The sequence below is a fragment of the Tursiops truncatus genome, chromosome X (genome assembly GCF_011762595.2).
Source record: "Tursiops truncatus isolate mTurTru1 chromosome X, mTurTru1.mat.Y, whole genome shotgun sequence".
NCBI classification, from domain to species: Eukaryota; Metazoa; Chordata; class Mammalia; order Artiodactyla; family Delphinidae; genus Tursiops; species Tursiops truncatus.
Window position 1 is genome coordinate 1,539,069 of NC_047055.1, and position 26,808 is coordinate 1,565,876.

The 26,808-nt window shown below is 59.4% G+C and overlaps 2 protein-coding genes across 3 annotated transcripts; one reads left to right on the forward strand and one right to left on the reverse strand.

The window, feature by feature from the left end:
• The first annotated feature begins 338 nt into the window (after positions 1-338).
• ARHGAP4 (Rho GTPase activating protein 4) lies at positions 339-16,051 on the forward strand. Of its 2 annotated transcripts, none has more exons than XM_033849096.2 (22): positions 339-496; positions 4,408-4,615; positions 4,702-4,864; positions 5,064-5,126; positions 5,372-5,536; positions 6,123-6,251; positions 6,329-6,550; positions 10,435-10,536; positions 10,617-10,808; positions 10,894-10,978; positions 11,254-11,281; positions 11,512-11,614; positions 12,259-12,319; positions 12,396-12,473; positions 12,569-12,703; positions 12,809-12,914; positions 13,043-13,276; positions 13,364-13,455; positions 13,548-13,731; positions 13,944-14,036; positions 14,198-14,312; positions 15,489-16,051. In XM_033849096.2, the coding sequence occupies exons 1-22, from the start codon at positions 430-432 to the stop codon at positions 15,720-15,722; spliced, it is 2,859 nt and encodes a 952-aa protein (XP_033704987.1). In that variant the 5' UTR covers positions 339-429; the 3' UTR covers positions 15,723-16,051. The 2 variants fall into 2 exon arrangements, with proteins under 2 accessions (XP_033704987.1, XP_033704988.1); XM_033849097.2 differs by having other exon boundaries at positions 14,155-14,312; positions 15,489-15,678.
• A 407-nt stretch (positions 16,052-16,458) lies between these two features.
• On the reverse strand, positions 16,459-18,839 carry AVPR2 (arginine vasopressin receptor 2). The gene is made up of 4 exons (XM_073799367.1): positions 18,747-18,839; positions 18,228-18,279; positions 17,001-17,885; positions 16,459-16,809 (listed from the first exon to the last, which is right to left on the reverse strand). The coding sequence occupies exons 2-4, from the start codon at positions 18,250-18,252 to the stop codon at positions 16,604-16,606; spliced, it is 1,116 nt and encodes a 371-aa protein (XP_073655468.1). The 5' UTR covers positions 18,253-18,279; positions 18,747-18,839; the 3' UTR covers positions 16,459-16,603.
• Positions 18,840-26,808: the final 7,969 nt, after the last annotated feature.

Below are 26,808 nucleotides of genomic sequence, written 5' to 3' on the forward strand. Positions count from 1 at the left end.
CAGCCTTCTGGAGGCTGGGGGGGAATGGCAGCCAGAGGATGCCAGCTTGCCGGGCACCTTGGGGCTCCCACACCGGCCCTAGCAGCCGAACCTTGGGCACAAGGCTGCCCGGGTGCGCGCCCAGTGCCTGGGGCGAGGCGACGGCAAGGCCCGGCCCCAGTGGGCGCGCGCGCGCGCACACACACACACACACACACGCACGCACACCCCTTCCCCCCCCCCCCCCCCCGACCCCAGACCCTCTCGAGCAGTGCCAGGCCGCGCCGGCCGCCCCCGCCCCGCCCCGCCCCGGGAGCCGCGCTGGGGGCGGGGCGGGGCGGGGCGGGGCCGGCGCAGGCTGCTGGCTGCGGGGGCCTCCGGTCCCAACGCCCGGCCCGCTTGCGGCCGCGTGGGAGCAACGGAGCTCGACGGCGCGGCCGCCCGGCGGCCATGGCCACGCACGGGAAGCTGCGCCGGGAGCGAGGGCCGCAGGCGGACCATGAGGCGCAAGTCAAAGGTGAGAGGGCGCGGGGCGCTCCCGGCCCAGTTCCCTACGGAGACCCCGAAGGTCGTGGGGGAGCTCGAAAAGACCTGGCCGCTGGCCCAGGGCCCGCTGCTCTCCCCCAGTGACCTCCGGAGGGGGCTGAGGGAGGGAACCCGCGCCCCCTGCCCGCCTCTCCACGTCCCTTTGGCCGCAACCGCCGCTGTTCCTCCTTCCTTCCACTCTCCCTCGCTCCCTCCCTCCCTTTGGTAGCTGTGTCCTCCTGGGTTCTCCCTGCACCTCACCTAAGGACTCCGAGGAGGGAAGGGGGCACCGAGTGCTCCCCCCAAAGTGGCATTCTAGCCACAGTGAAATGGAGCACCTTGACTTTGCTGACGGGGGTTGGGTAGGGGGTCCGAGAGCTTCGGTGGATGGATTTAGCGATGGCTTTACCCTAAAACCACTCCAGTCCCTGCAGCCCAGTCCCTGTTCCCTCCCTTGGGCGCTGAGGTGGCTCAGAGTTGAAGGCCACTGTCTCTGGGTCAAACCGGCACAGTGTATCTTGGCCTGAGGGATCTTGCGCCCTCTGCAAGAGCAGACCTCTTTGGGTTCTGATAAACACTCTGTGCAAATCGTATGCAAATCAGCTTTGCAAACTCTTAGTCGACTGCTTTTCTGGGTCTTATTCAGGGCGTGGTAACTCGTGCAAAGGGAAGCAGGCAGCGTCCAAGTGCCAGCAGTTTGAGGCTGTAACATTTTCTGGTGTCTTCAGATGTGCGACCCTGTATATCAGTCTCAATAGCTCAATTTTACCGATGAAGGAAACCGAAGCTCAGAGAGGACCAGTGACTTGCTTATGGCCACTCCTATAGGTCCCAGGAGGTGTAATGAAATGAGCCTCGAATGTCCTTCCAGTCCATAGATGGAGATTCCAACGTCATTATCCAATACAAGCAATTTACACCAAAGTATGCTCGAGTCCTCCCCGTCTGGGAAGGGTGGCCTGCTGCCCAGAGCCAGCTTGAGGTGACCGTGCAGGGCCAGTCAGCTCTCCAAGCCTCCCCTGCAACATTCCTCAGATGGAGAGAATGGTCCGCAGCCGCATCCCCCAAATGTCATGCGGCTGAAGGACTTTGGAAACTCTTCAGTCAGCAAATGTGGGTCGTTCCTTCACACTGAAAAAAAATTGGGGTTTCGAGCAAGGCTGTCTTTTAAGTTGTTCCTTGCCTGCTCTGGGTCCCTAATGATTTTAGCTTCTGTTCCCCGTCCCCCCGCCCCGTGCCCCCACCCCCCCACCCAAAGAAACTTCCTACTATGCTAGAAAAACGGGATCACTGTCTTGACACCCGCAATTCTGAAAGGTCAGCATAGTCGTGGTTTGGGAGGCCATCTTTTCTGCTTTGCTTGTCAGCAGAAGTGAGACCGAATGCCTCACTCACAGGAAGTGTTGTTGAGGCCCAGTCCTGGCTCTGCAATTCAAGCATACGTGGATTCCATCCTTCCTTTTGCTAGATGTTTTGTACGCATCTGTTCTTTGCCAGGCCCTGAACATACAGTGCTGAGCACAGGAGAAGCAATCCCTGCTGTCATACGGCTCACAGGTCTAGCGGGGAGACATACAGTGAACAACCTATCACACAATTCATTTCAATTATGATGAAAACCACTATAAAGGGAGGGTGCGGATGTCAAGAAAGGGGACAAGAAGAGGGCCAGACCTAGTCTGTGGGGAGGTTGGGAAGGCTTCCCTGATGAGCGCATCCCAGCTGAGATCTGAGAGCTGGACGCCGACTCAGCTGCGAGCCTGGGGAGCCTGGGGAGCTCAGCAGGCACCGGCTCACTGTGCTCAGACCCTGCCGACTCAACGTCTGCCTGACGCCAGGCCCGAATCCCAGCCCAGGCTTGGCTGCACCGAACAGAAGAAATGAAACGGTTTGGTGTGCTGGCCCGTTGAGCACTGTTCGCTTGTAATAGGCCCCCAGCGAGCTGTCGCTCCACGAGGAAGGGGCAGACGCCAGAGGACAGTGAGGCAAGCCGGGACATCTCAGATCTTTCTTGGAATGAAATGAAATTTACTTCTATCCCCAAACTGTTACCCTGATTTAATGAAGACTCTCCTGATTTCAAGTGGCCTGGCCTCGGACGGTGTAAGGAGACTGCACTGGTTTCACCTTCAGGAAGCAGTCCTCGCCCAGGCTTCCATTTACCCAGCTTGACCCCTTGGTGGAAAGAGAGCGCTCTCGTTCAGTCACTGCGGTGCAAGCGCGGGGCGGGGATGGTGGCCCCTGGGCCTGTCACTGATCTAGTCCTACGGTGGAGGACGGTGGAGGGGCCGAGGGATGGGTGATGCAAGAGCCACATCTGGGGCGCCTGGAGTCAGGGAGAGGGACCCAGGGGCTGAGAGTAGGAAGGGGACGTTCTCGAAAGGGAAATCAGAGGAGGAGACGCGGATGCCGAGCAGGCAGGACCCATGGAGGCTGCCACGTGCCCCACAGCCCGTGGGACGCCACTGGCGGGACAGAAATCCACATGGCACCAGTACCGAGCTGTTCACCGCAGAGTTCTTTCCGACAGCCACCCTGGGTCCTGCCACTGCCCACCTCCTCCCAGGCTGGCTGTCTGGTCCAAGCCCCTGACTGTCTTGCCTGGACTGGTGCGGTAGCTGCCACCTGGGCTGGGCACGTTTCCTCCGTCACCTGACCTCTGCCCTGGCTCCCCACGGCAGCCTGAGGGGCCCTGAGTGCGAAGCCGGACCCTCGTGGCTCCGCTGCTGTGGCTCCCCTCTCCCTCGGCGTCCAGTGGGGAGTCCTCCCCAACCACGGGCCTTGGCCATCTCCCCCCTCCCCTCGCCTGCGCAGCTCTCTCCAGCCACGCTGGCTCCACGGCCCCTCTGTTGCTTCCTTCAGCTCTCTGTTCCAGTGTTGCTTGTTCCTGACCACCTCCCGCTCTGTGCTGTCTTCTCAGTGCCACTTGTTCCGACACGTTCTAGCGCGTGCCTGTCCCCCTGCTGTGTCCCCAGGAGGGTGGGCACCGTGTCTCCATGTCTAGACTGACTGGGTGCATAACCAACATTATGCTGAATGAAGGAGTCATTTAACGTCCCTTTTTTGGACAGCAATTAGTAAGTGGTGACCCGCCTGCCAGAAGCCGAGACAGTGCGTTATGTCCCCGGGATGCCCAGGGCTCGCCAGTGGGTTGCTTAAGATCCTCATTCAGGCGGTTCTTCGCTTTAGGTCTGTGTGGGGAAAGTTGCCAAATCAAGTCAGCGATAAGGTGTCAGAAGCCAGCAGTGTGGGGAGCGGGGTGTGGCCCTCTCTGCCCGGAGGTGGGTAGTGAGGAGTCGGTACTGGGAACAGCAAACAGGCCAGTTGCCTCAGTCCTGTCACTGGTCAGCCTCCACCAGCTGGTCTGGCCCTCCCACTGGCGCTGCCCTTTCTCCCTGGGGCTGAGGGCAGGGTTTCCAGCCAGCGAGGCCGCAAGTTCACTGCAGGTTTGGCAGAGCGCCGTGGCCACCCCGCGCCTGCGCAGCCCCGTGTGTCTCTGTGTTTGCGGGGGCGGCCACCCTGCCTGGGGTCCCGGGCACCCAAAGGTCAGGAAGTGGCAGGGAAACCGGGGAGTCATGGGAAGCCCAAGTGCCAGGTGCTCTCCCACCATCCCAACCTGCTCCGAGCCTCCGGGACCCTCCACACTCCCTCTCGCCCCTGGCCCTTCGCAGGGCTCTGCCCTCTGCCTGGAAGGGCCTTTCCGTTCTTCCTTCCCGGCTGGTTCCCTTCAGCCTCACCTCAGAGGTCCCCTTCCTCAGGCCCGCCCCGAGCCGGCTGGACGGCAGACCTCCCGCAGCGCCGGGCCGGCCTCCCGCCCCCTTGGCTCTGCGCTCACTCCACTCGGCGGTGGGGCCACTGCCCCAGCCTGAGCTGCGTCGTACCCCCCCCGCCCCGCCCCTACAGAGATGCGCTGGCAGCTGGGCGAGCAGCTGCGCTGCCTGGAGCTGCAGGGCGAGCTGCGGCGGGAGCTGCTGCAGGAGCTGGCCGAGTTCATGCGGCGCCGCGCCGAGGTGGAGCTGGAGTACTCGCGGGGCCTGGACAAGCTGGTTGAGCGCTTCTCTGGCCGCGCAGGCCGCCTGGGGGGTGGCAGCCGGGAGCACCAGAGCTTCCGGTGGGTCCTGGGGACTGGCCGGTGGGACGACTGCAGCAGGGCCTGAGGCCCCGCTCCCCGTCGGTCTGAGTGCCCGTCTCCCCCAGGAAGGAGCCGTCCCTCCTGTCGCCCTTACACTGCTGGGCCGTGTTGCTGCAGCAGACGCGGCAGCAGAGCCGCGAGAGCGCGGCCCTCGGCGACATGCTGGGTGGGCCCCTGGCCCAGCGCCTGAGTCACATCGCGGAGGATGTTGGGCGCATAGTCAAGAAGGCAAGGCCCCTGCCCTGGGCACGGGATGCTGGATGGCCTCAAGATCTAGCGAGGGCAGCCCGTGGGTGCCCGATGCAGAGGTGTCACGGCTGGGAGGGCCCAGGAGGCCGGGGGGCGTCGGGCAGAGGGGAGCCAAGCTGCAGGATGGAGGTGGGTGTTGCACTGGGGCAGGACTGTGCTCAACTCCCCTCCCCCGCAGAGTAAGGATCTGGAGCAACAGCTGCAGGAGGAGCTCCTGGAGGTGGTGTCAGAGCTTCAGACGGTGAGAGCGCCGCAGGGCCCGTCCGAATCAGAGGGAGGCCATCACCTCGCATCTCCCCGAGCCAGGCTCAAGGAGAGACCTGGCTTTCGAGGACCGCGAGCGCGGCCCTCTCTCGCTGCTCTGGGCACTGGGTGGTTGGGCAGAGCGCTCAGGTCCGAGTCCCGGATGGGCTGGGATGGGGAGGGTGAGGGCTGGCTGCGGCCGTGGCCTCGAGCAGGGCTGCCTGGCCTTGGGCCTCCTTGCAGGCCAAGAAGACATACCAGGTGTACCACATGGAGAGCGTGAATGCCGAGGCCAAGCTCCGGGAAGCCGAGCGGCAGGAGGAGAAGCGGGCGTGCCGAAGTGCCGGCACCGAGGCAGGGCCCCTCCGCAAGGGCTCCCTCAAGAAGGGAGGGCGGCTGGTGGAGAAGGTGGGCCTGGGGGGCAGCCGTCTGTGTCCGGAGGCTCTGGCTCCTGGGCTTTGTCCTTCCGAGTCCCGGCCCTGCAGGGAGGTGGTGTGCAGCAGGAAGGCGGGGCTGGCTCTGGAGGGCTCCCCAAGCTGGGGTGGTAGACAGAGCGGGCAGGAGAAGAGCCACTAGGCCCGGGACAGCCCGCACGCTCCTAGCTGGTCTCCCCCACCAAGCCCCGCTGGGCAAAGAGAAATCTGCTGCCGGAAGCCTGGGGGCCCTTCCACCCACCCGTCCTTGCCTCACGCAGTGCTGTGAGATTGCAGACAAGCGAGCGGACGTGTCGAATGGGTGACTGAGTGACAGGAGGGGAGGAGGAATGTTTGAGGCGGTCCCTGAAGAGAGGATGGGGACGCTGAGGCTGCCAGCGTTGCGGAGGGAGGACATCATGACTTCGGGGCCAAGTTGTTTGAGGGACCTGGTGGGACAGCGGGTGTAGCTGTCCGCGTGGGGAAGGGAAGGGAGAGAGCATGTGTCGCGGGTGAGGGCTACATGGGAGGCGGAGCTGGGGCCGCGTGGGTGATCCTGGGGCTTGTGTGGTCCTGAGCAGCGCCATGCCAAGTTCTTGGAGCACAAACTCAAGTGCACAAAGGCACGCAACGAGTACCTGCTCAGCCTGGCCAGCGTCAACGCCGCTGTCAACAACTACTACGTGCGTGACGTCCTGGACCTCATGGACGTGAGTGCTGGCGGGCAGGCGGGGCCGGGCGCCTGTGTGCCGAGCCTGCCCGAGCCGTGTCCTCGCTTGTCCCCCAGTGCTGTGACACGGGATTCCACCTGGCCCTGGGGCAGGTGCTCCGGAGCTACACGGCCGCCGAGAGCCGCACCCAGGCCTCCCAGCTACAGGGCCTGGGCAGCCTGGAGGAGGTGGTGGAAGCCCTAGACCCTCCAGGGGACAAGGCCAAGGTGCTGGAGGTGCACGCAGCCGCCTTCTGTCCCCCGCTGCGTTTCGACTACCAGCCCCACGAGGGAGATGAGGTGAGGGTCTCTGCCCGCCCCTTCAGGCAAATGCTTTGTGTTTTCTCGTCTTCATTGTGATGGTAGCTTGTTTCTCAGACCCTCCTTCAGTGGCCTCAAGACAAATGAGGCTCTGCGGTTTCCGGACTTGCGTTTGGAGCCAGCAGACCTCCGCGGCTCACTTCTGCGGCTCAGGCGAAGGACGCGCACACACACCCACGCCCCCCGCAAGGGCAAACAGCCAGGATGCCACTGGTTTTGAGGCCAGCTGGCGGGTGGTATATAGCTGTCCGTATACTCTTTTTTCGACGGTTCTATGTACCTTAGACGTTTCATAATGCAAACTTGCGGGGAGAGAAACCATGCAAACAGTAACTTATAACTAGGCATCTTTTTTTTTTTTTTTTCTTTTCTTTTGGGCCGCACCACACGGCTTGTGGGATCTGAGTTCCCCGGCCAGGGATCAAACCTGTGCCCCCTGCAGTGGAAGCTCAGAGCCCTAACCACTGGACCGCCAGGGAAGTCCCCACTAGGCATTTTTAAATGCACCTCCGAGCTATTCTTTTGTTTACCAGTTTATCCTCGTGAACATTGTGCAGGGGCTGGGGTTACGCTGAGCTTTTACTTATTTAATATGTATTTTGACCAAAGTCGTATCGGAAGTCAAACGTTACTCAAGGCGTCCAATGGCACACAGCCCTTCTCTGACTCACCCGTTCCGTCCCTGACTCCCACTCCCCAGACGCAACCCCTTCCCCATCTTCTAGCTGCTGCTTCTGCTGCGAGCAACGCGGCAGGTGCTGCTGGCGCTTCTGCGCTTCCAGAGGCCCTACCGGCCTCCTTCGTGGCTGACTAGGGCTCCTCCCCACATCACCACCTCCCAGTGCTGTCGTCTCCGTCTTCCCCTCACACCAGGTGATCTCTTCTCTTCAGAGCTCTGCCCTGGAGCCGTCCAGTCCCGGCTTGCAGGCCTGTGAAGTCCAGGACCTCCCTGCCCCATCGTCCTGAGCATTCCTGCCATTCTCTCCTGCGTTGGACCGTCTGTGTCCCAGATCCTGTGTCTTCCTCTTTCTTGGTTTATTACCCTTGTTTGTGTGGACATCTTTCCCCATACTTTCCTGACTTCGAAAGTCTGAAAAAATGTCTGTATTCTTTTTTTGTTTTGGGTTTTTTTTTTTTTTGCGGTACGCGGGCTTCTCACTGCTGTGGCCTCTCCCGTTGCGGAGCACAGGCTCCGGACGCGCAGGCTCAGCGGCCATGGCTCACGGGCCCAGCCACTCCACGGCATGTGGGATCCTCCCAGACCGGGGCACGAACCCGTGTCCCCTGCATCGGCAGGCGGACTCTCAGCCACTGCGCCACCAGGGAAGCCCCAAATGTCTGTATTCTATCCTTGAAATTGATTGGTAGTGTAGCTGGGTATAGAATTCAAGGTTGTAGGTGAGAAGTGCAATGCCATTCTGATTTCTGGACTGTTGCACGTGACCTGCAGTTTGTCTCCCTGAAGCCTTTAGGATGGACTCTTTCCCTCGTGTAAGGTTTTATGATGATGTGCCTTGGGGATCCTTTTCCTTCATGGTGCTGGGCACCCAGTGGGCCTCGTCACTATGCAAACCTGTGTCTCAAGGTTTTGAGCTCATTTTATTCCTTTGGTAATTTCCTTCCCTTAATTTTCTTTTCTCTTCCTTTCACGAATTCTTGTAATTTGATGTTGAACACCATGGACTGACAGTCTAAGTTCCTTATCTTTTTTTTTAATATAAATTTATTTATTTATTTTTGGCTGCGTTGGGTCTTCGTTGCTGCGCGCGGACTTTCTCTAGGTGCGGCGAGCGGGGGCTACTCTTTGTTGAGGTGCGCGGGCTTCTCATTGTGGTGGCTTTTCTTGCTGAGGAGCACGGGCCGTAGGCGCGTGGGCTTCAGTAGTTGCAGCACGCGGGCTCAGTAGTTGTGGCTCGCCGGCTCTAGAGCGCAGGCTCAGTAGTTGTGGTGCACGGGCTTAGCTGCTCCGCGGCATGTGGGATCTTCCTGGACTAGGGCTCGAACCCGTTTCCCCTGCATTGGCAGGCAGATTCTCAACTACTGCACCACCAGGGAAGCCCTGATTTCCTTATCTTTTATCTTTCCTATTTCTCATCGCTATACCTTTTCATTCTGCTTTCTTAGATATTTTTTCGACTATTTCTTCCTGCCCCTTGTTGAAATTTTTTTTAATTTACTTTCATATTTTTTTGTTTTTAAGAGTTTGGGTTTGTTTTCCAAATTCCTATTTAAAACAGCCCTTTCTTCTTGTTTCATGGATACAATACCTTCTCAAATCTTTCTGAAATGTTCATTCCTTTTCTTGACATTTTCCCCCGGTTCCCTGCCTTTTCACTGTTTGCTTGCTTTGACCAATGTCTTCCACGTTAGCGCTCTCCCTCAAATGGCTGCCGGTTCTTGGCCGTCAGTTCATATTTCAGAGGAGGCACTGAAGAGAGGTGCCTTATGTATCTGATGTGTGTGAGCAGAGCTTGGCAGCAGTGGGTTTCCCCCCAGGGTGGCTGGGCAGGGACTCCGATCATTGCTGTGAGGGACACCCACATCACGGGGAGCTGGGGGTGTCTCGGTAAGAGGGTGCTAGAAAGGACTCCGAGGACTTGGGCAAGGGTTAGGGGACTTGGGGGAGGGGCCTGGCACTGGCTTGGATGCTGTCAGGAAACAGGGGTAACTCTGACAGGGTGTCTTAATAAATCTTATTGAGAAGACGGGGCAGGGGTGGCTAAAGGGAGGCTAGAGCTGTCATCAGTGAGGAAGGAACCGTCCCTCACACTAGCTGGGACGCGCGGAGGTTTGCTCATTTTTGTGCCTTGGACAAGGTTTTTGCTTTGGTCTGTGCTCAGACACGCTGATGACTTTTTTTTATCTTCAGCCGTCATGGCCACAGTGGCTTTGTCTGACGTTGATGCTCTGTGACATTCCTTATGTCCAACAGGCCCACACTGAGGCACAGCTCTGAGCTCCTGGCCAGCCCCAGATGGCGGCGGCTGCTGTGTTCTCTCTCATCAGTAGGGACTTTCGTCCCCTTCCTCAGCAGTGACTAGTGTCCCTGAGTCCAGAACCCCTCTGATTTATCCTTTCCAGAGAGTCAATTTCTGGTTTTCTGCCCATTATGTGGGCTTGAGGGGGTGGGTCTTCTAATGTCAGTGTTTTCTAGGGCCTGGATAGAAATTTTATAATCGTGGTAAAATACACATAAGACTCACCGTTTTGTCCGTTTTAAGTGCACGGTTCAGTGGCATGAAACACCTTCACGTTGTTGTGCAGCCATCACCACCGTCCGTTCCCCAGAACTTTTTCATCTTCCCCAATGGAAAATCTGTCCCCATTAGACACTAACTCCCCCCGCCCCAGCCCATGGCCCCCAGCATCTACTCTCTGTCTCTAGGAATCTGGCTACTCCAGGCGCCTCATACAAGTAGAATCATGTCCTATTTGTCCTTTTGTGACAAAAGGCTTGTTTCACTGAGGATAACGTCCTCAGGGTTCACCCATGTTGAAGCATGTGTGAGAATTTCCTCCCTCTTTGTGGCTGAATAACGTTCCATTGTATGGAGAGACCGCACTTTGCTTGTCTTTTCATCAGCTGCTGGACGCTTGGGTTGCTTCTTCCTTTGGGCTGTGAGGAGTAGCGCTGCGGGGAACGTCCGTGCGCAAGTCTCTATGCGTGCGGGTGTGCGCCTTCCCCTTGGGAAGGTGTCCTTGCCACGCTTCAGATCTGGCTGTACGCAGCGTCAAGGCTGGTGAGCCTGTGCATCGGCGGCCAAGGCAGCGAAAATGGGCCCCAGAGACCTCGGTGCCTGCTGCCCAGCCCCACCCTGCGTCTCGGGCGTGGCCCTCAGCCGCCTGGATGCTGCCCTCTGCAGGTGGCTGAGATCCGGGTTGAGATGGAGCTGCGGGACGAGATTCTGCCCAGAGCCTACAATATCCGGAGCCGCCTGGACCGACAAACCATCGAGACAGAGGAGGTATGGGTGACCCGGCCTGCCCTCCCCCTGCCTTCTGACTTGGACTCCCTGTCCCTCACCTGTCCCCACTTCTTCCCCAGGTAAACAAGACGCTGAAGGCCACCCTGCAGGCCCTGCTGGAGGTGGTGGCGTCGGAAGATGGGGACATGCTCGAGTCCTTCCAGGCCAGCCCCTCCACCGAGTCCCTCAAGTCCACCAGCTCGGACCCAGGGGTTCGGCAGGCCAGCCGGAGGCGGGGGCAGCAGCAGGAGACCGAGACCTTCTACATCACGGTGGGGAGGCGGGGCCAGGAGGGCGGGGGGCCGGGGAGGCCCAGAGCTAGGACTAAAGCCTTGGACTCTTCCTGGGGCTTCCTAGAAACTCCAGGAGTACCTGAGTGGACGGAGCATCCTCGCCAAGCTGCAGGCCAAGCATGAGAAGCTGCAGGAGGCCATTCAGCGAGGTGGGCCCCGCTCCTGGCCCCCTGAGCCCCTGCCTCGCCACCCCCAGGGCCGGGAGCGGCCGCAGCTTGGCTCTCCTCCTGGGTCCTCCACCCGGCCCACGTGCTCTCCACCCAGGGAGGGTGCTTGGCACGCAGGGGATAAGCCAGCGAGGATCCCGGCCCCTATCCCGCCTTTTGTCCTGTGACCGCCCTGGGCCTTCAGGTGCCCTCTCCCTCTGCGGGGTGTTGAGGAACCTCCCAGCCCGAGAGACACACCAACGTTTTCTCCTCCCCAGGTGACAAGGAAGAGCGGGAGGTGTCTCGGTGAGTCCTTCGTGAAGGACCAGCTCGTCCCGAGGAGCTGTGGGGTCCCCACCGCCCCTCTCTTTGGGACCCGGCTCTGTTGCTCGTCCTTCGGTGGCCTGTTTCCCACTTTGCCCAGTGGGTTCTGGAATAGCTCGCGAGCTCCAGCATGCTGTTTGGCTGGGCCAGGGTGTCGGGGCAGCCTAGTCTCCACACCCACTCCCCTCAGAGCCAGCTCCTGTTCACGACAGGACCCAGTACACACAGAGAAAACTCCAGAAGAGCCGCCTTCCCCGCCCCAGCTCCCAGTATAACCAGAAGCTCTTTGGGGGAGACATGGAGAAGTTTATCCAGGTACTTGCTTTGTGTCACCCGCCAACCAAGTGCGGGCCCCTCCCCGCTTCTGCTCTCCCTCCAGCCCCGGGGGCTGCCTGTGAACCCAGTAACCTCCGCCCCGGCCACCGGTCTCCTCCTGGGTGGGCCTTTGTCGGGCCTGCACTGGTCAGAGGGCACGTCCCTAACTAGTAACGGAAAGCCTCGGGTGGCAGCGATTTTAGGGCTGAGGAGTTGAGTTAACAGAAGCAAGAGTGTCCACGGGCCCCACTTCTGGGTTACGAGAGAGGAAGTAAGGGAAGCAAGAAGGATCAGAAAAGAAGAAATCACACTGTTATTTGCAGGATGTGATTCTGTATGTCACGGTTCAAAAGAATCAACAGATTATTTAAGTGAACAAATTTTGGGTTTCACGATGTTACTTGATTCGAGGTCGACATACGGAGTTCGATGGCATTTCCACATGCCAGCAATAAACAGTTAGCAGGTAAAACGTAAGGCGTGGCCCGAGACGGCACCAGGGATGTCGGACACCTGGGCATGCATCTCGCAGGCCTTACTGCTGACCGCATAACGCATTAAGAGAAAATAAAAGCGAGTGAGTGGTGAGGCAGGACGTGCTGTGTCCACAGTGGAGGGAACACCCTCTCTGTCCCTGTCCCCAGAGCTCCGGCCAGTCCGTGCCCCTGGTGGTGGAGAGCTGCATCCGCTTCATTAACCTCAACGGTGAGTAAGACCTGGGCCCTCCTGCCGCTGGCCTGGCACCCGATCCTGCGCCCACCGGCTCTCCGTCCTCCCGCAGGCCTGCAGCACGAGGGCATCTTCCGGGTGTCGGGCGCCCAGCCCCGGGTCTCGGAGATCCGTGACGCTTTTGAGAGAGGTGGGGACCGGCGGGGCCGGGGGTGAGGATGGGGGTGGGTGGAAGAGCCAGTGCCATCCGCCTTCTCGCCCCCTGCGCCACCGTGTCGCCCTCAGGAGAGGACCCACTGGTGGAGGGCTGCACCGCCCATGACCTGGACTCGGTGGCAGGTGTGCTGAAGCTCTACTTCCGGAGCCTGCAGCCTCCGATATTCCCCCCGGAGCTGTTCAGGGAGCTGCTGGCTTCTGCGGGTGAGGCGGGGGTCTGAGGCGGGCCCTGGGGGGGGGGGGGCCCTCCCCGCTGGCCTCCACGGCTGCGCTCACGCCTTCTCTCCGGGGCACTGGCCTCGGCCGCAGAAGCGGAGGCCGCGGCGGAGTGGGTGGAGCATGTGAGCCGCCTCCTGGCCCGGCTGCCCGCACCGGTGCTCGTGGTCCTGCGCTACCTCTTCGCCTTCCTCAACCAGTGAGTACCTCTCGGCGCGGGGGGAGGGGGGGCGAGGGCGGCTCAGGGGTGGCTCTAGCCAGCTGCTAGTGGGGGTGAGGGGACACCGGGCCGAGAACTCCCTGCCTGTGACCCACCTGTGCCCCCAGCCTGGCCCAGTACAGCGATGAGAACATGATGGATGCCTACAACCTGGCCGTGTGCTTCGGGCCGACGCTGCTGCCCGTACCCGCCGGGCAGGACCCGGTGGCCTTGCAGGGCCGGGTGAACCAGCTGGTGCAGACGGTCATTGTGCAGCCCTCGCGGGTCTTCCCGCCCCTGGCCCAGCTGCCCGGCCCTGTCTATGAGAAGTGCATGGCGCCGCCTTCTGCCAGCTGCCTGGGGTAGGCTCTTCGTGCTGCCGGGAGGGAGGTCCGGCAGACGGGCGATCCCTCGTGCGCTCATCCGCCTTGCTCTGCTCTGCACTGCAGGGATGCCCAGCTGGAGGGCCCGGCGGGGGAGAACGAGCCGGAGCCGGAGCCGGAGCCAGAGCCAGAGGCTGGGAGCCTGGCCCCGGAGGACGGTGAGGGGGGCGGGAAGGAGTGCCCCACCCTGTCCCCGCCCTGGATGCCCACTCCACCCCTCCCCCACACTGGGGTCCCCTCTTTTCCCTAGACCCGGAGGGGGTTGTGGAGGCCGTGGCCTGCTTTGCCTACACGGGCCGCACGGCCCAGGAGCTGACCTTCCAGCGGGGGGACGTGCTGCGGCTGCACGAGCGGGCCTCAGGCGACTGGTGGCGGGGCGAGCACGCCGGGGCCCGGGGACTCATCCCCCATAAGTACATCACGTTGCCGGCGGGGTGAGTGAGTGAAGTTGGGGCCCTTCCTGGGAGGCTCTCCTTTCACCCGGGCTTCTGGCCCTTCCCCCGCCCCGAGTCCCCGCTTCCGTAGGCCCGGGGTGGCCCAGAGTGCGCCTTTCTGACCACTTCTGGCCAGCGCTGAGCCCTCTGGCCCCCAGACCCCAAGCCCAGAATGAGCGTTCTAACAGGCGGTCTTGCCTCTCTGGCGCCAGGGCAGAGAAGCTTGCTGTGGGCCAGGGGCTGCCGGCCGCCGGGGAGCTGGTGAGCAGCCCAGAGGCCCTCCCGGCCATGGAGTTTGTCCAGAGGTGAGCAAGGGGAAGACTGCTTCCGGGGGCCCTGCCCGCCCACCCCAGGCTGGAGGAGGTGGAGAGGGACCGGCCTCACTGTTCCCTTTCCCTTGGCCACACCCTGGACTGGGAGAAGCCTCCCCAGGGCCCCCGCCAGGCCCACTGTCTATGCCCTGCAGGCCAGAGCCGTGCACCCAACCCGAGGCCCCTCTCGGCACACCCGGGGGCCCCTCTGGGCACAGACGGCGCTGCTTGGTCCCAGCATCCCCGGAGCGACATGTGGAGGTGGATAAGGTGAGAGCTGGGAATGGCCGTGTGGCAAGTGGGGGGCACCTCTCAGGGATGGGTCTCTGCTTCCCCTTATGAACCGGACTCTTCCCTCCCAAGGTTCAAGTCTGACCTTCCTGACCTCAGACCAGCCGGTGGAGCCCAGCCTAGGGAGGGGCAGGCCGGCAAGGGTGTGAGTGCAGTGGGGAGGGACGGGCCTGGAGGCAGGGTAGAAGGGAAGGGGACCTGGGGCTCTCACATTTGGGCTTCATGTTCGGTTCCTGAGTGGGACGCAGTGAGTGGGACAGGCTTCAAGGCTGGCATCTAGAGCCAGACTAGGTGAAAGGTGGTGATGTGGCAGGCGCTTGGCGAGCCAGGGAGGATGAAAGGGGCAGGTGGACAAGAGGCTGAGGGAGGTGGCTGACTGGGGAGCCAGGCGGGGTCGTAGTTCTTGCAGGGGGAGAGAGCGGGTGCCGGATGCGGCCGGGGCCAGGGGTGCAGCCTGGGGACACCCGGCTCCCCTCTGGGCCCAGCGCACCCCACTGTGGGCTCCCAGTGGGCACCGCCGGGCTGAGCCCCGGGAACCGTGTGAGCACTTATCACTACATCTGGGGTCTGCCCAGATAACCCAGGATCGTCTCCCCATCTCCAGATCCTAAACTTATATCTGCAAAGGCCCTATTTCCACACAGGGTCCCAGCCCAGTGCAGGGTGGGGGGTGGTTAGGATGTGCACGTCTCTCCAGGGGCATTTCAGCCCCTCCTCCCTGGGCTGCAGGGGACCACTGGCCCTGGAGGTCCAGGCACGCTGGTGGCCCCCGAAGCCAGGGGATGGTGGCTGTGATCTCAGCCAGGGAGAGAGTGGGAAGAGGAGGGGGACCCGGGGCCCAGCCAGAGGGGCTCCCATTTCAGGGCTGGACTGAGGATTGCTGTCCCCGGAGGAGACGGTGACCGCCACACCAAAAGTGGCAGGAGCGAAACCGGGCAAGGGAGGGGCGACAGCTGCGGGGCCCACGGAGGGGAGGGGCCTGGGGACAGGCGGTGGCCGAGGACTTTGTTTCAGGGGATGGAGGAGTTTGGGCAGCGGAGGGTAGGAGGGCCTCGCTCCTGGGTCAGCTGGCGCCACTGACCTGGGGGTGGGGGACTGGCTGGCCAGGTGGAGGCCGCTCGCACCGACGCCCTGCCTTCCTCTCCTCCCCGCCAGGCCGTGGCGCAGACCATGGACTCTGTGTTTAAGGAGCTCTTGGGGAAGACCGCCGTCCGTCAGGGCCTCGGGCCGGCGTCCACCATCTCCCCTGGCCCTGGGCCCCGCAGCCTGAAGACCGTGGCCTGCGGCCGCCCCGGCAAGACCAAAGGCTTCTCCCGTGGCCCTGGGGCCCCAGCCTCACTCTTGGCCTCCCAGCCCCAGGACCTGGACTCACCCCTCAAGCCGCACTGAGGTGCTACCGGTTCCTCTGCAGGCCCCGCCCCGCCCCAGGCGGCCACGGGGGAGACCGGCCGGGCTCCCCAGGCCCTTTGCTTCTCCCTGGTCCTGTGCAGCATGCTTGCTCGTGACCGTCTGCAGAGAGGAGGACGAGGCCACCCCAGCTCACCCCTGCCTCCCCCGCCCTGGCTCAGGCCCCTCTGGGAGGCAGCCGAGGAGGGAGGCTGGGGGCAGCTGGCCGTGAGGGCTTGTCGCTGGTTGTCGGGTGCCCGGTGCCCTTGCTCAGCCGAGGGTGCCAGCCTGGTGTTGGCGGCCATTCATAAAGGCCTGTGCATTGACTCCCCGACGCGAGCCAGTTCTCTGTCTCGGTGGGGCTGGGAAGGTGGGTACAGGGCCAGCCTCCTGGCACCCCAAAGATGGCAGGTTGGGAACAGCTTCTGCGGGGGGTTCCTTGGCACAGGGCTGCCTTTGAAGGCCTGCGTGGCGGGTTCTAGAGCCGCTCACGTGTCTGGGTGCGGGAGGGCTCTGAGAATCTTTCCGCGCTGCCCCCGCGCCCACCGTTACCCTGATCCAAGGAGACTCGCCAGGTGGGAAATGAGCTGGAACTTTTATGACGGGGAGAGTCAGAAGGGAGGGCAGAGGGGGACTAGAGAGGCGGGGAAAGGAAGGCCCCCGGCCCCACCCCTTTCTTCCTCCTGGGCCCCCACCCCCCACCCCCCGCTCCCGGGACCTCCGTCAGCCGGCAGGGCAGGCACTGGTTGGGGTGGAAGCCATGCGCCGGCCCCGGACCCTGCAGCCCACCGCCGCAGCCCCTCCCTACGCGCGATCGCGGAGCCTGTCCCCGGGCAGGCGGCTGAGCTTCGTGGAGCCTCTGGAAGGAAGGCGCCCCTCGTTTCTCAGGAGGAGGTGTCCCTGGCCAGGAAGGAGCTGGCCGTGGCACAGGACTCCTCGTGGGGCCCCAGGCCGGGCGGGGCGCGCGTCCAGGCGCAGCAGAGCAGGCTTCGCAGCTCGGAGGAGACGCTGCGGCTGAAGGAAGCGTAGATCCAGGGGTTGGTACAGCTGTTGAGGCTGGCCAGCAACATGAGCAGCACGAAGGGGGGCCCTGTGTGGTGCAGGGGTCTGGGCTGGGGATGAGGGTGCCCAGGGAAGGCCGCGACCCACGTGCCACCCAGCGGCTAGCAGTGCACATCAGCTCGCGTCCGCTCGGGAGCCCACGGCTGGGGAGGGGAGGGGCCAAGGTGTGTGTGCAGCCAAGCCTGAGCGGCCCCCACGGCTCGAGCCACGGCCACACACCTTCCCGAGGTGCCTCCGGGTCCCACGCTGCCCACAGCTGCACGAGGAAGAAGGGCGCCCAGCACAGCACGTACACTATCACGATCACCAGCGTCATCCTCACGGTCTTGGCCATGGCCGCCGACACCCGGGCTCCCTCGCTGGGACTGCCCGTCCGGCGCCCTCCGCGGCGCCCCCCGGCCCTCTCTGCAGGCCCTGGCGCCAGGCTGGCGTGAATCTCCCGAAAGATGAGCACCTGGCAGGCGGCAATGCCCAGGGCAGGTGCCACGAACACCATCAGGGCGATCCAGGTGACGTAGGCGCGGAGGCCCCAGGGCTCAGCAAAGCGGGCCCAGCAGTCGAGGACACCGCTGCCGTCTCCCACGTCACGCTGGGCGAAGATGAAGAGCTGGGGCAGGCTGAGGAGAAGCGAGAAGGCCCAGGCCACCAGCACCGGCCGGTTCCAGCGAGCTCCGCCTCCATGGCGGTGTGCCAGCATGGGGCGGCAGATGGCGCGGTGGCGGTCCAGCGTCATGGCCAGGATCATGTAGGAGGAGGCATACATGCCCACCATCTGCAGGTACTTGACAGCCCGGCACAGGGCATCGGGCCCACGGAAGCGGTCGGTGGCGTCCCAGGCCAGCTGGGGCAGCACTTGGAACAGAGCCACAGCCAGGTCGGCCAGGCACAAGTGGCCGATGAAGACGTGCATGGGCGCCCAGCGGCCCCGCCGGCCCCGCCGCACTAGGGCACCCAGCACCAAGCCGTTGCTCAGGGCCACAGCCACGAAGACTGTGGAGAGCAGGGCCAGCTCCGCCTGGGCTAGCAGCGGGTCCCGGGCGTCCAGCGGCTCCTCCTTGCTGCCGTTGCCGGGCGGCGTAGGTTGGGAGAGGGGCCGGGGCACAGCTGGGCAGCGGTGGGGGGAGAGGCCTGAGTTAGGGAGTGTGCTCTGCAGGGGAACCGAGCCCAGGGAGCTTCCCGCTGGTCAGGCAGAGCTGGTGGCCTTCTGCTTCCCTCCAGCCTCCCACTTCCTGGATCCGCATGTGGTGGGGAGGGAAGGGCAGCCCCAGCCCAAGCGAATACATAGGGCCATGCGCTCCCCTCCCCGCACCAGCAGCCCGGAGAAGTGGGTGAAGGAGGTCTCTGAAAGGGGCTTCTTGGCTTCATCCAACCCCGCCCGGCCCACCTGGCTCATCCCAGTGGAGGAAAGGGTGGGGGGATGGGTAGGGACAGTGGCTGGGACCTTACCCGACGTGGTGGACGCCATGACCATGGTGGGGCGGGCAGGAGTCCTGAGCGCCTGGAGGAGACGGGGTGGCGAGCTCAGCCTCCCACCAGAGGGGCCAGCCTGGCTGCCCAGAGTCTCCGGATAGGGGTCCTTAGAGAGCTGCCGGGGTGGTGGGGTGGGGGTGTGTGCGTGCGCGTGCATGTGTGTGTGTGCGCGCGCGCATGCGTGAGTGTGTGTGTTCCAGTGATCGGGCACTGGGGGTACATCCTTAGCCTAACCAGGGTTGGTGAGGTCTGGCCCCTGAGAGACATCGACCTCGGAGCCCTGCTACACTCCTCCCAGGACTAGGCAGGGGAAGCTGGAGAGAGGGACAGTCAGACAGATGGACGAACCAAGCCTATGACCTACCTAGGCGGCCCACAAGAAGCGAGGCAGACAGATAGACCCCCCCCCCCGCCCTGACAGAGGCCAAGAGAGGTGGCCATCGGAGGGCTGGGGACACGGTGGGAGGGCTGGTATGCCCCCGTGTAGCCCCTTACCTGGCCGGGCTCCCGGGCTCCTGGGCAGCTGAGCGGCAGCGGGCGCAAAGGTGGCCCAGGAGCTCAGATCAGCGCTCCATCGCCTGCCCCGCCCCAACCAGGCCTCTGGGAGTGACCTGCTCAGGAGGGGACTTCCTCCCCCTCCCCCATGAGCCTCCCGCCTCTGGCACAGGGAAGCAGGCTCCTGGCCGCCTCTGCTTCCCTTCCTGGCGACAGCCATCCCAGGACTCCGTTCTCCCCGCCAAGGGGGAGCCGAGCCCTCCAGAGCTTGGCTTAGCTGCAGCCGGCTATCTGCCACCACCCGTGCCTGCCCCCACTTCCGCAGGGCCCCCTTTATTAACTCGTGGGGCTGCGGAGCTCTGGGCGATGACTTAGTTCAGCGTGTCTATAAGTGGGGAAACTGCGACCGGAGATGGGTGGGCCCGGCTCAGCGTCACACAGCTTTCTCGTGGCGAAGCTTGACCCCCCCCTTTCCCAAGCCAGGCTCCTTCTGCCCCTCTCCGGGCCTGGGCGAGGCTCTCCCGAGGTCCCCACTAGGCAGAAGGAGGGCTTCTCCCCAGCCTGCGAAGGCCCCACCCGCTCCTCAATTAGGCCGCAGGAGATGAGGGACGGGAAGGGGGGGGGCGGGGTCAAGCTGGGGCTGAAGGTGTCCCCGAGAGATCCAGCTTCCTCCCCAGACTGTGGGAGCCCGGGACACCTCCACGCTTTTCCTCCTCCCACACCTGTCCTAGGAGAAGGGGGCTCAGAGCTTCTGCACTGACGCATATTCCAGCTCCTCTCTCCCCTCCCCCCACATACGCCGCGCGCGCGCGCGCTCCTGTGCCCTCCCTCCCTCCTCTCCTCTCCAGCCCATCCTTTTCCCCATCCCAGGCTCTCCCCACCCCCACCCCAGCTCCTGCCACCGGCCCTGGCCTCCCTCAGCCCAGGCCGGCCCAGCCCAGCCCAAGGCAGTGGCCTGCATGCGGCCCAGAGCCCGGCTCCAGGCTGAGATTGGCCCTTTCTTCCTATTTGTCCCTCCTCTCTGTTGACCTGCGAGGCTAGGGACCAAAGCAGCCTCTCACAGACCAGGGGCTCAAGTACAGCCAAGGCCAGGCGTCCTCTTCGCGGCCAGAGTCTGGCGGCGCCAGTAGGGGTCATCAGGGTGGGGGCCCACCCAGCCCCCCTACACCCCACACCCACACAGCGCACACGCACACACACTGCACCACATGCGCTTCACGCCCAGTACTCACACGGCGCGCAGTACACACACACACACACACACACACACACACACACACACACACACACACACACACACACACACGCTCCACACCACACCCCCACGGTATGTGTGCGTATTTGTAATGGTTTTTGCTAAACCATTTGGAAGTCGGTTGTAGAATACCAACACCCCACATCTGAACACATCAGCCACACCTGCTAGGAACCAGAACATCCTCACTCTCCCTGTAACCACACAACCATGACTAACCCAGGAGCATAGAAAGGACTTTTCCGCTGCCATCCAGATCAACGAAAAGGGTAGAAAATGGCGTTCCCGGCCACTTGTTTCCTTGTGCCCCCTTCCCCATGTGCCTCTCGCTGCCCGGTCCCCAAGACCCTCCCAGACTCGCCGGTGAGATGACACCTTCCTCGTCTGCCCTGGGGAACTGAGGCGCCTGCAGAGGAGCGCATGTCCCCACTTGGCCACTCCTCCACTGTGGGACCTTGGACAGGCTGTGGCCAGCTCTCTGTGACTCAGCTTCCCCCTCTGTAAAATGGGAATCCAACAATTGAAAGTTGAGCCATGGCGATAGGATGGGCAGAGACTTAAGCCGGCAGGTGTGGAAGTGCCTTTTTTTGCTCACTGCGTCTCGGGCAGCTCTGGAAGCAGTGCCAGCCTTCTGGGGTAAATGGGCCATCACCTCCTTATGGGGTTCTCTGCCCAGCCCCAAACGAGGTCATGCAGAGAGCTGGTCCCGGCAGAGAGCTGGCGCAGGGCTTGGGGACACCTCTGCGCCCTGTGCTCCTTATTTCCCACTGTCGAGTCCAGGGAAAAGTCTGGGGGAAGGCCCTTCGCTGCGACTTTCTCTCGGCTCCAAGAAGGAACGGGAGGGCTTTGTGTCCACACCAAGGCCTGGATGTAAAGGGAAACAAGTGCTGGGACCTCTGGGAGGAACGAAGAGCCCCTGAGGCCAGCCGGTGTGCCCGGAGAGTCTGGCTACCTGGCTGACAGCCCGACTCAGGAGCCCCTGGTGCACCTGCCGGCGCTGCGCCAGCTGAGAGGCTGGGCCGAGTCCCGCTGCGGGCGGCAAAGAGCTGGTCAGATGGAGACACCCCAGGCCACCCCAGCCCCAGCTACCAAGGAGGACTTGGCCATGGAGCGGCCAGTTGGCCTCAGGTGGCCTCAGGCCCCGGGCAGAAGTGAACAGACACCCTCCCCCCCTCCCCCGGCGCAGCCCCCTCTGCCCTGCCCAGTACCGTCTCCCTGTAGGACTGCCTTTGCAGAAAGGTTCTGTGTGTGGCCGAGGAGTGGGCCCCGAGCTCCCCCAGCCCAGTGTCTGAGCAGAGGGGGTGGGGGCACTGACCATCCCAGGTGCCCGGCGCCAGGGCAGTGGGTCAGAACTGTGGGACCTGGATCTGTCTGTTTTGCTCTACCACTGGCTCTCAGGAACCAGGACCATTTGCTCAACAGGCGAAGCGGCCCTACCCCCCAGGGGTGTGTGTCTGGGGGGTGGAGGGGGAAGGCACAGGCCTTGGAGGGGACACTTGAAGGCTATTTCAGGGATGAAAGAGAAAGAGGAGCCAGCCAGGGACACGAAGAAAGAGTGACGAAAAAGCCAGGAGAAAACCAGGAGAGCAGAGGTTCCCGAGGTTGGGAGGGGAGACAGGTGCCCTACGGGAAGGAAGGACGCGAGCAAAGCCGCTGGAAGGCCATGCCTGGTGTCAACTGGAAAAAAATGCACACCTGAGGGACTTCCCCGGTGGTCCAGTGGTTAAGAATCCGCCTTCCAACGCAGGGGACACGGGTTCGAGCCCTGGTCCGGGAAGATCCCACATGCCGTGGAGCAACTAAGCCCGTGCACCACAACTACTGAGCCTGCGCTCTGGAGCCCGCGAGCCAAAACTACTGAGCCCACGAGCCACAACTGCTGAGCTCGCGTGCTCTGGAGCCTGCGTGCCGCAACAAAGATCCCGCCTGCCACAACTAAGACCCAATGCAGCCAAATAAATAAATAAAATAAATATAAAAAAAGAAAAAGAAAAAAATGCACACCCGAAAACTTGAGGATTATGTATTATTCGGTGGACTTCCTGAGGATTCCAGTCCGGGGGACAGCCTCTCAGAGAGCTCTGAGGGACAGCTCTGAGGAGGTAAGGGGGGAGCCAGGGTAGTGAGAACATCAAAAGATTACTGTCAGTTAAAGAAAACTGGGCATTTCAAGTGACTGAATCCAGCACTCTTCCAGGTATGGGAAGAGGCAAGGGTCTGATGCTCATTGAGATCATTCCTTTGATCTGTGCCTCAGCCGTCTGGGGCCAGCATCCTGTTTTCTCCATCCTGAATCCCCTCAGCGTGCACAGCGTGGGGCTTACCGATGCGGCAGGCAACTTTCCTTGCACACAAGGATGGAGAGAGGTGCCCTAACTGGGCATCCCACCTGTGGGGTGGGCTTTGCAGACGGTGGCAGAGGGAGGACTGAGTGAGCTCACAGCGAGTGAAATGGAATGACAGGGGAGAGCAGGGCGAGGAGGCGAGGCCTAGGAGGTGAAAGAGCTCCAACGGGGCAAAGATATATTGAATCAAACCACGCGTGTGTGCCTGCGTGCGAGTGTGTACTGGGAGTCAAGTGGACCAAAGACGACAGAAAGACAGCGTGGCGACTCACCTGAGGTCTGAATTAGAGTGAACAGTAATTTTAAAAATGGGACGAGGCCTGTTTGCATGCTGGGGGAGGCACAAGAGTGGTACTCGATGGATTAGGGCTCTGCAGACTGTGATGTCTCTCCTTGTCCTGAATGACTTTTTTTAAAATTAATTAATTAATTAATTTTTGGCTGTGTTGGGTCTTCATTGCTGCGCACGGGCTTTCTCTAGTTGTGGCGAGCAGGGGCTACTGTTCGTTGCAGTGCTCGGGCTTCTCATTGCGGTGGCTTCTCTTGTTGTGGAGCATGGGCTCCAGGCGCGCAGGCTTCAGTAGTTGTGGCTCGCGGGCTCTAGAGCGCAGGCTCAGTAGTTGTGGTGCACGGACTTCATTGCTCCACGGCCTGTGGGATCTTCCCCGACCAGGGCGCGAACCCGTGTCCCCTGCATTGGCAGGCGGATTCTTAACCACTGCGCCACCAGGGAAGTCCCCTGACTTTCGTTTTTGTTTATTTATTGAGGCCACGCCTCAGTTTGCGGGATCTTAGTTCCCCAACCAGTGATGGAACCCGCGCCCGTGGCAGTGAAAGCGCCGAGTCCTAACAAGGACCACCAGGGAATTCCCCAGGAATGACCGTGTAAAATCTGTTTTATTGAGGGATGATTAGCGTACAGTAAAATTCACAACTTGCTTCATGAGATTTGACACACACAGTTGTGTAAGCACCACCATAATCATGATATAGAATGTTTGCATCACTGCGGAAAGTTCCCTCGTGGCCCTTTGCAATCTCCTTCCCCCACCTGGAGCCTGACAGCCATGATTTTCCTATCGCTATAGATTTGCCTTCCCTCGAATTTTATATAAATAGCATCGTAGCGTGTGCAGTATTTCGTATCTGGCTTGTCTCACTCGGCAGGATGACTTTGAGTTCATCTCTTTGGCTGTTTGTATCAGGACTTTGTTCCTTTTTCTTGCTAAGCAGCATTCCGTTGTCTGGATGGCCCACAGACAGTTTATTCCATTACCGGCCGATGGACACGTGGGTTGTTTCCCGTTTGGGGCTCTCATGAATGAGGCGACTCTGAGTGCAAACTCTTGTGTGCTTTAACGTCTCCAGTGGGCAGCCTATGATAAATATGTTTCAGGTGGTAAGAAACCGGCAGGTTGTTTTCCACACGCCTCAGATCAGTTTGCCTTCCCAGCAGCACAGTTCCACGTGCTCTGCATCTTCGCCGGCACTCGCTGTGGTCAGTCTGTCATTTTTTTTTTAAGCCCCTTTCATTTTAACCTTTCTTTTGACTGATGATATACTTATTTGCCAGTTGTCTATATTCTTCGGTGAAGTACCTAGTCCAATCTCGGGCAATTTTTTAAAGTTTTCTCAATTATTGAGTTGTAAGAGTTTTTTTCTTTTTTTCATTTTGATTATATTTTAGATACACATCCTCAAACAGAATGGTTTTGCAAATATTTTCTCCCACCCTGTAGCAAACGTTTTAAGTTTGGAAAGTCTAATTTTGTCCATTTTTTTCTCTCATGGTTTGTGTTTTTTTTGCGTCCTATCTAAAAAGTCTTTGCCTAATGCACTGTCACAAACATATTCTCCTTTGATTTCTTCTAGAAGGTTTATATTTCTAGCTCTTACATTTAGGTCTGTGATTCATTTCGAGTTAAATCTTGTGCATAGTATGAGGTAAAAGCCTGGGTTCCTTCTTTTGTGTGTGGATACCAGGTGTTCCAGGACCATTGCTTGAGAAGACTGTCCTTTTCACCTTGAATTACTTGCACCTTTCCTGAAAATTGATCATATGTGTGTGGGTCTGTTTCTGGACTCTCAATTTTGTTCCTTGATCTCTATGCCTGTCCTTATACCTTATACCAAGGCTACACTGTCTTGCTTACTCTAGAGTTATAGTAAGTTTTTTTGTTTTTTTTTTTTTTGGCTACACCTCGCGGCTTGTGGGATCTTAGTTCCCCGACCACGGATCAAACACGGGCCCCCTGCAGTGAAAGCGTGGAGTCCTAGCCACTGGACCGCCAGGAAATTCCCTATAGTAAGTCTTGAAATCAGATAGCATAAATCCGTCAACTTTGTCCTTTCTCAAAATCATTTCGGCTAGTCTAGGTAATTTGCATTTCCACATAAATTTTAAAATCAGCTTGTCTGTTTCTACGAAAAAAAAAAAAAAGCCTGCCAGGATTTTAATTGCTATTACATTGAATCTGTAGATAAATCTGGGGAGAATTGGCATCGTAACGATAATGAGTCTTTCGACACATGACTGTGGTGTTTCTTTCCGTTTATTTAAGTTTCTTTCATTTCTCTCAGCAATATTTTGTCGTTTTTGGTATACAGGTTTTGCACATATGTTACTAAGCTATCCCTAAGTATTGATATTTTTGATGCTATTGTAAATGGTACTTTTAAAATATTTTATTTATTTGTTTGTTTTTATTTTTGGCTGCGTCAGGTTTCATGCAGGATCTTTTGTTGTGGTGCGGGGGCTTCTCTCTAGTTGTGGTGCACGGGCTCCAGGGTGCATGGGCTCTGTACTTTGCGGCACGCGGGCTCTCTAGTTGAGGCGTGCAGGCTCAGTAATTGTGGTGTGTGGGCTTAGTTGCCCCAAGGCATGTGGGATCTTAATTCCACGACCAGGGATCGAACCCGTGTCCCCTGCATTGGGAGGCGGATTCTTTACCACTGGACCACCGGGGAAGTCCTGTAAATGGTACTTTTAAATGTCAGTTTCTGATTGTTGCTAGTATATAGAAATACTATTGATTTTTGCATATTGACTGTTTATCCTGCAACCTTGCTAAACACTTATTAGTTCTACTGGTTTTTGCAGATTTCTTAGAATTTTTTCTTACACAGACAATCATGTCATTTCTGAATCAAGACATTTACTTTTTTCTTTCTAATCTATATGCCTTTTATTCCTTTTTCTTGCCTTACCGCGCTTGCTAGGACCTCCAGTGCAATGATGAGTGTAAGTGATGAGAGCAGACAGCCTTGCCGTGTTCCTGATCAGAAGGGAAAGGCAGTCAGTCTGTCACCATTGAATATGATAGTAACTGTGGGCTTTTCATAGACGCCCTTTTTGAAGCTGAGGCGGTCTTCCTCTATTCCCAGTTTACTGAGAGCTTTTAGCATGAGTGGGTGTTCAATTTTATCAAATGTTTTTCTGCATCTATTGAGATGATCACGTGATGCTCTTTTTTTGTTGTCGCTCTGTTAATATGGTTAATTACATTGACGGATTTTCAACTGTCAAAGCAAACTGGAACCTTATTTGGTCATGATGTGCTATCTTTTTATATATTGCTAGATTTGCTTTGCTTTTTTTTTTTTTTAATTTGGCCATGCCACACAGCTTGTGGGATCTTAGTTCCCTGACCGGGGATTGAACCCGGCCCTCAGCAGTAAAAGCAGAGTCCTAACCAGTGGACCACCAGCGAATTCCCTGATTTGCTGAAATTTTGGTTAGTACTTTTACTTCATGTGTATTCATGAGCGATACTGGTCTGTAGTTTCCTCTTCATGTAATGTCTTCGGTTTTGATATAGGGATAATTCTTACCTTATAAAATGAGTTGGGAAGTGTTCCCTCCTCTTCTATTTTCTGGAAGAGTTTGCGTAGAATTGGTGTTATTTCTTCCATAACGTTTGGTAGAATTCACCAGTGAAGCTATGTAAGCCTGGAGTATTCTTTGTGAGAATGTTTTTAGCTACAAACTCAACTCCTTTAATAACTATAGGGTTTATTCGGGTTATTTATTTCTTCCTGAATGGACTTTGATAGTGTGTATCTTTCACAGAATTCGTCCATTTCACCTGTATTGCCATATGTGTTTCACAATATTCCCTTGATACTCTTTTATTTTTTTAAATTAATTAATTAATTTATTTTTGGCTGCATTGGGTCTTCGTTGCTGTGCACAGGCTTTCTCTAGTTGTGGCAAGTGGGGGTTACTCTTCGTTGCAGTGCTTGGGCTTCTCATTGCGGTGGCTTCTGTTGTTGGGGAGCATGGGCTCTAGGTGTGCAGGCTTCAGTAGTTGTGGCACGTGGGCTCAGTAGTTGTGGCTCACGGGCTCTAGAGCACAGACTCGGTAGTTGTGGCACACGGGCTTAGGTGCTCCGTGGCATGTGGGATCTTCCCGGACCAGGGCTGGAACCCGTGTCCCTTGCATTAGCCAGTGGATTCTTAACC

Excerpts from the sequence above, each read along its gene's own strand:
- ARHGAP4 (XM_033849096.2), top strand. The coding sequence starts at position 430 with ATGGCCACGCACGGGAAGCTGCGCCGGGAGCGAGGGCCGCAGGCGGAC. Across the intron at positions 6,551-10,434 it reads AGCCCCACGAGGGAGATGAG|GTGGCTGAGATCCGGGTTGA; the intron begins GTGAGGGTCTCT and ends TGCCCTCTGCAG. Across the intron at positions 10,809-10,893 it reads CCGAGACCTTCTACATCACG|AAACTCCAGGAGTACCTGAG; the intron begins GTGGGGAGGCGG and ends GGGGCTTCCTAG.
- AVPR2 (XM_073799367.1), bottom strand. The coding sequence starts at position 18,252 with ATGGTCATGGCGTCCACCACGTCGG. Across the intron at positions 17,886-18,227 it reads CATGGCGTCCACCACGTCGG|CTGTGCCCCGGCCCCTCTCC; the intron begins GTAAGGTCCCAG and ends ACCGCTGCCCAG. Across the intron at positions 16,810-17,000 it reads CCCGGAGGCACCTCGGGAAG|GGCCCCCCTTCGTGCTGCTC; the intron begins GTGTGTGGCCGT and ends TGCACCACACAG.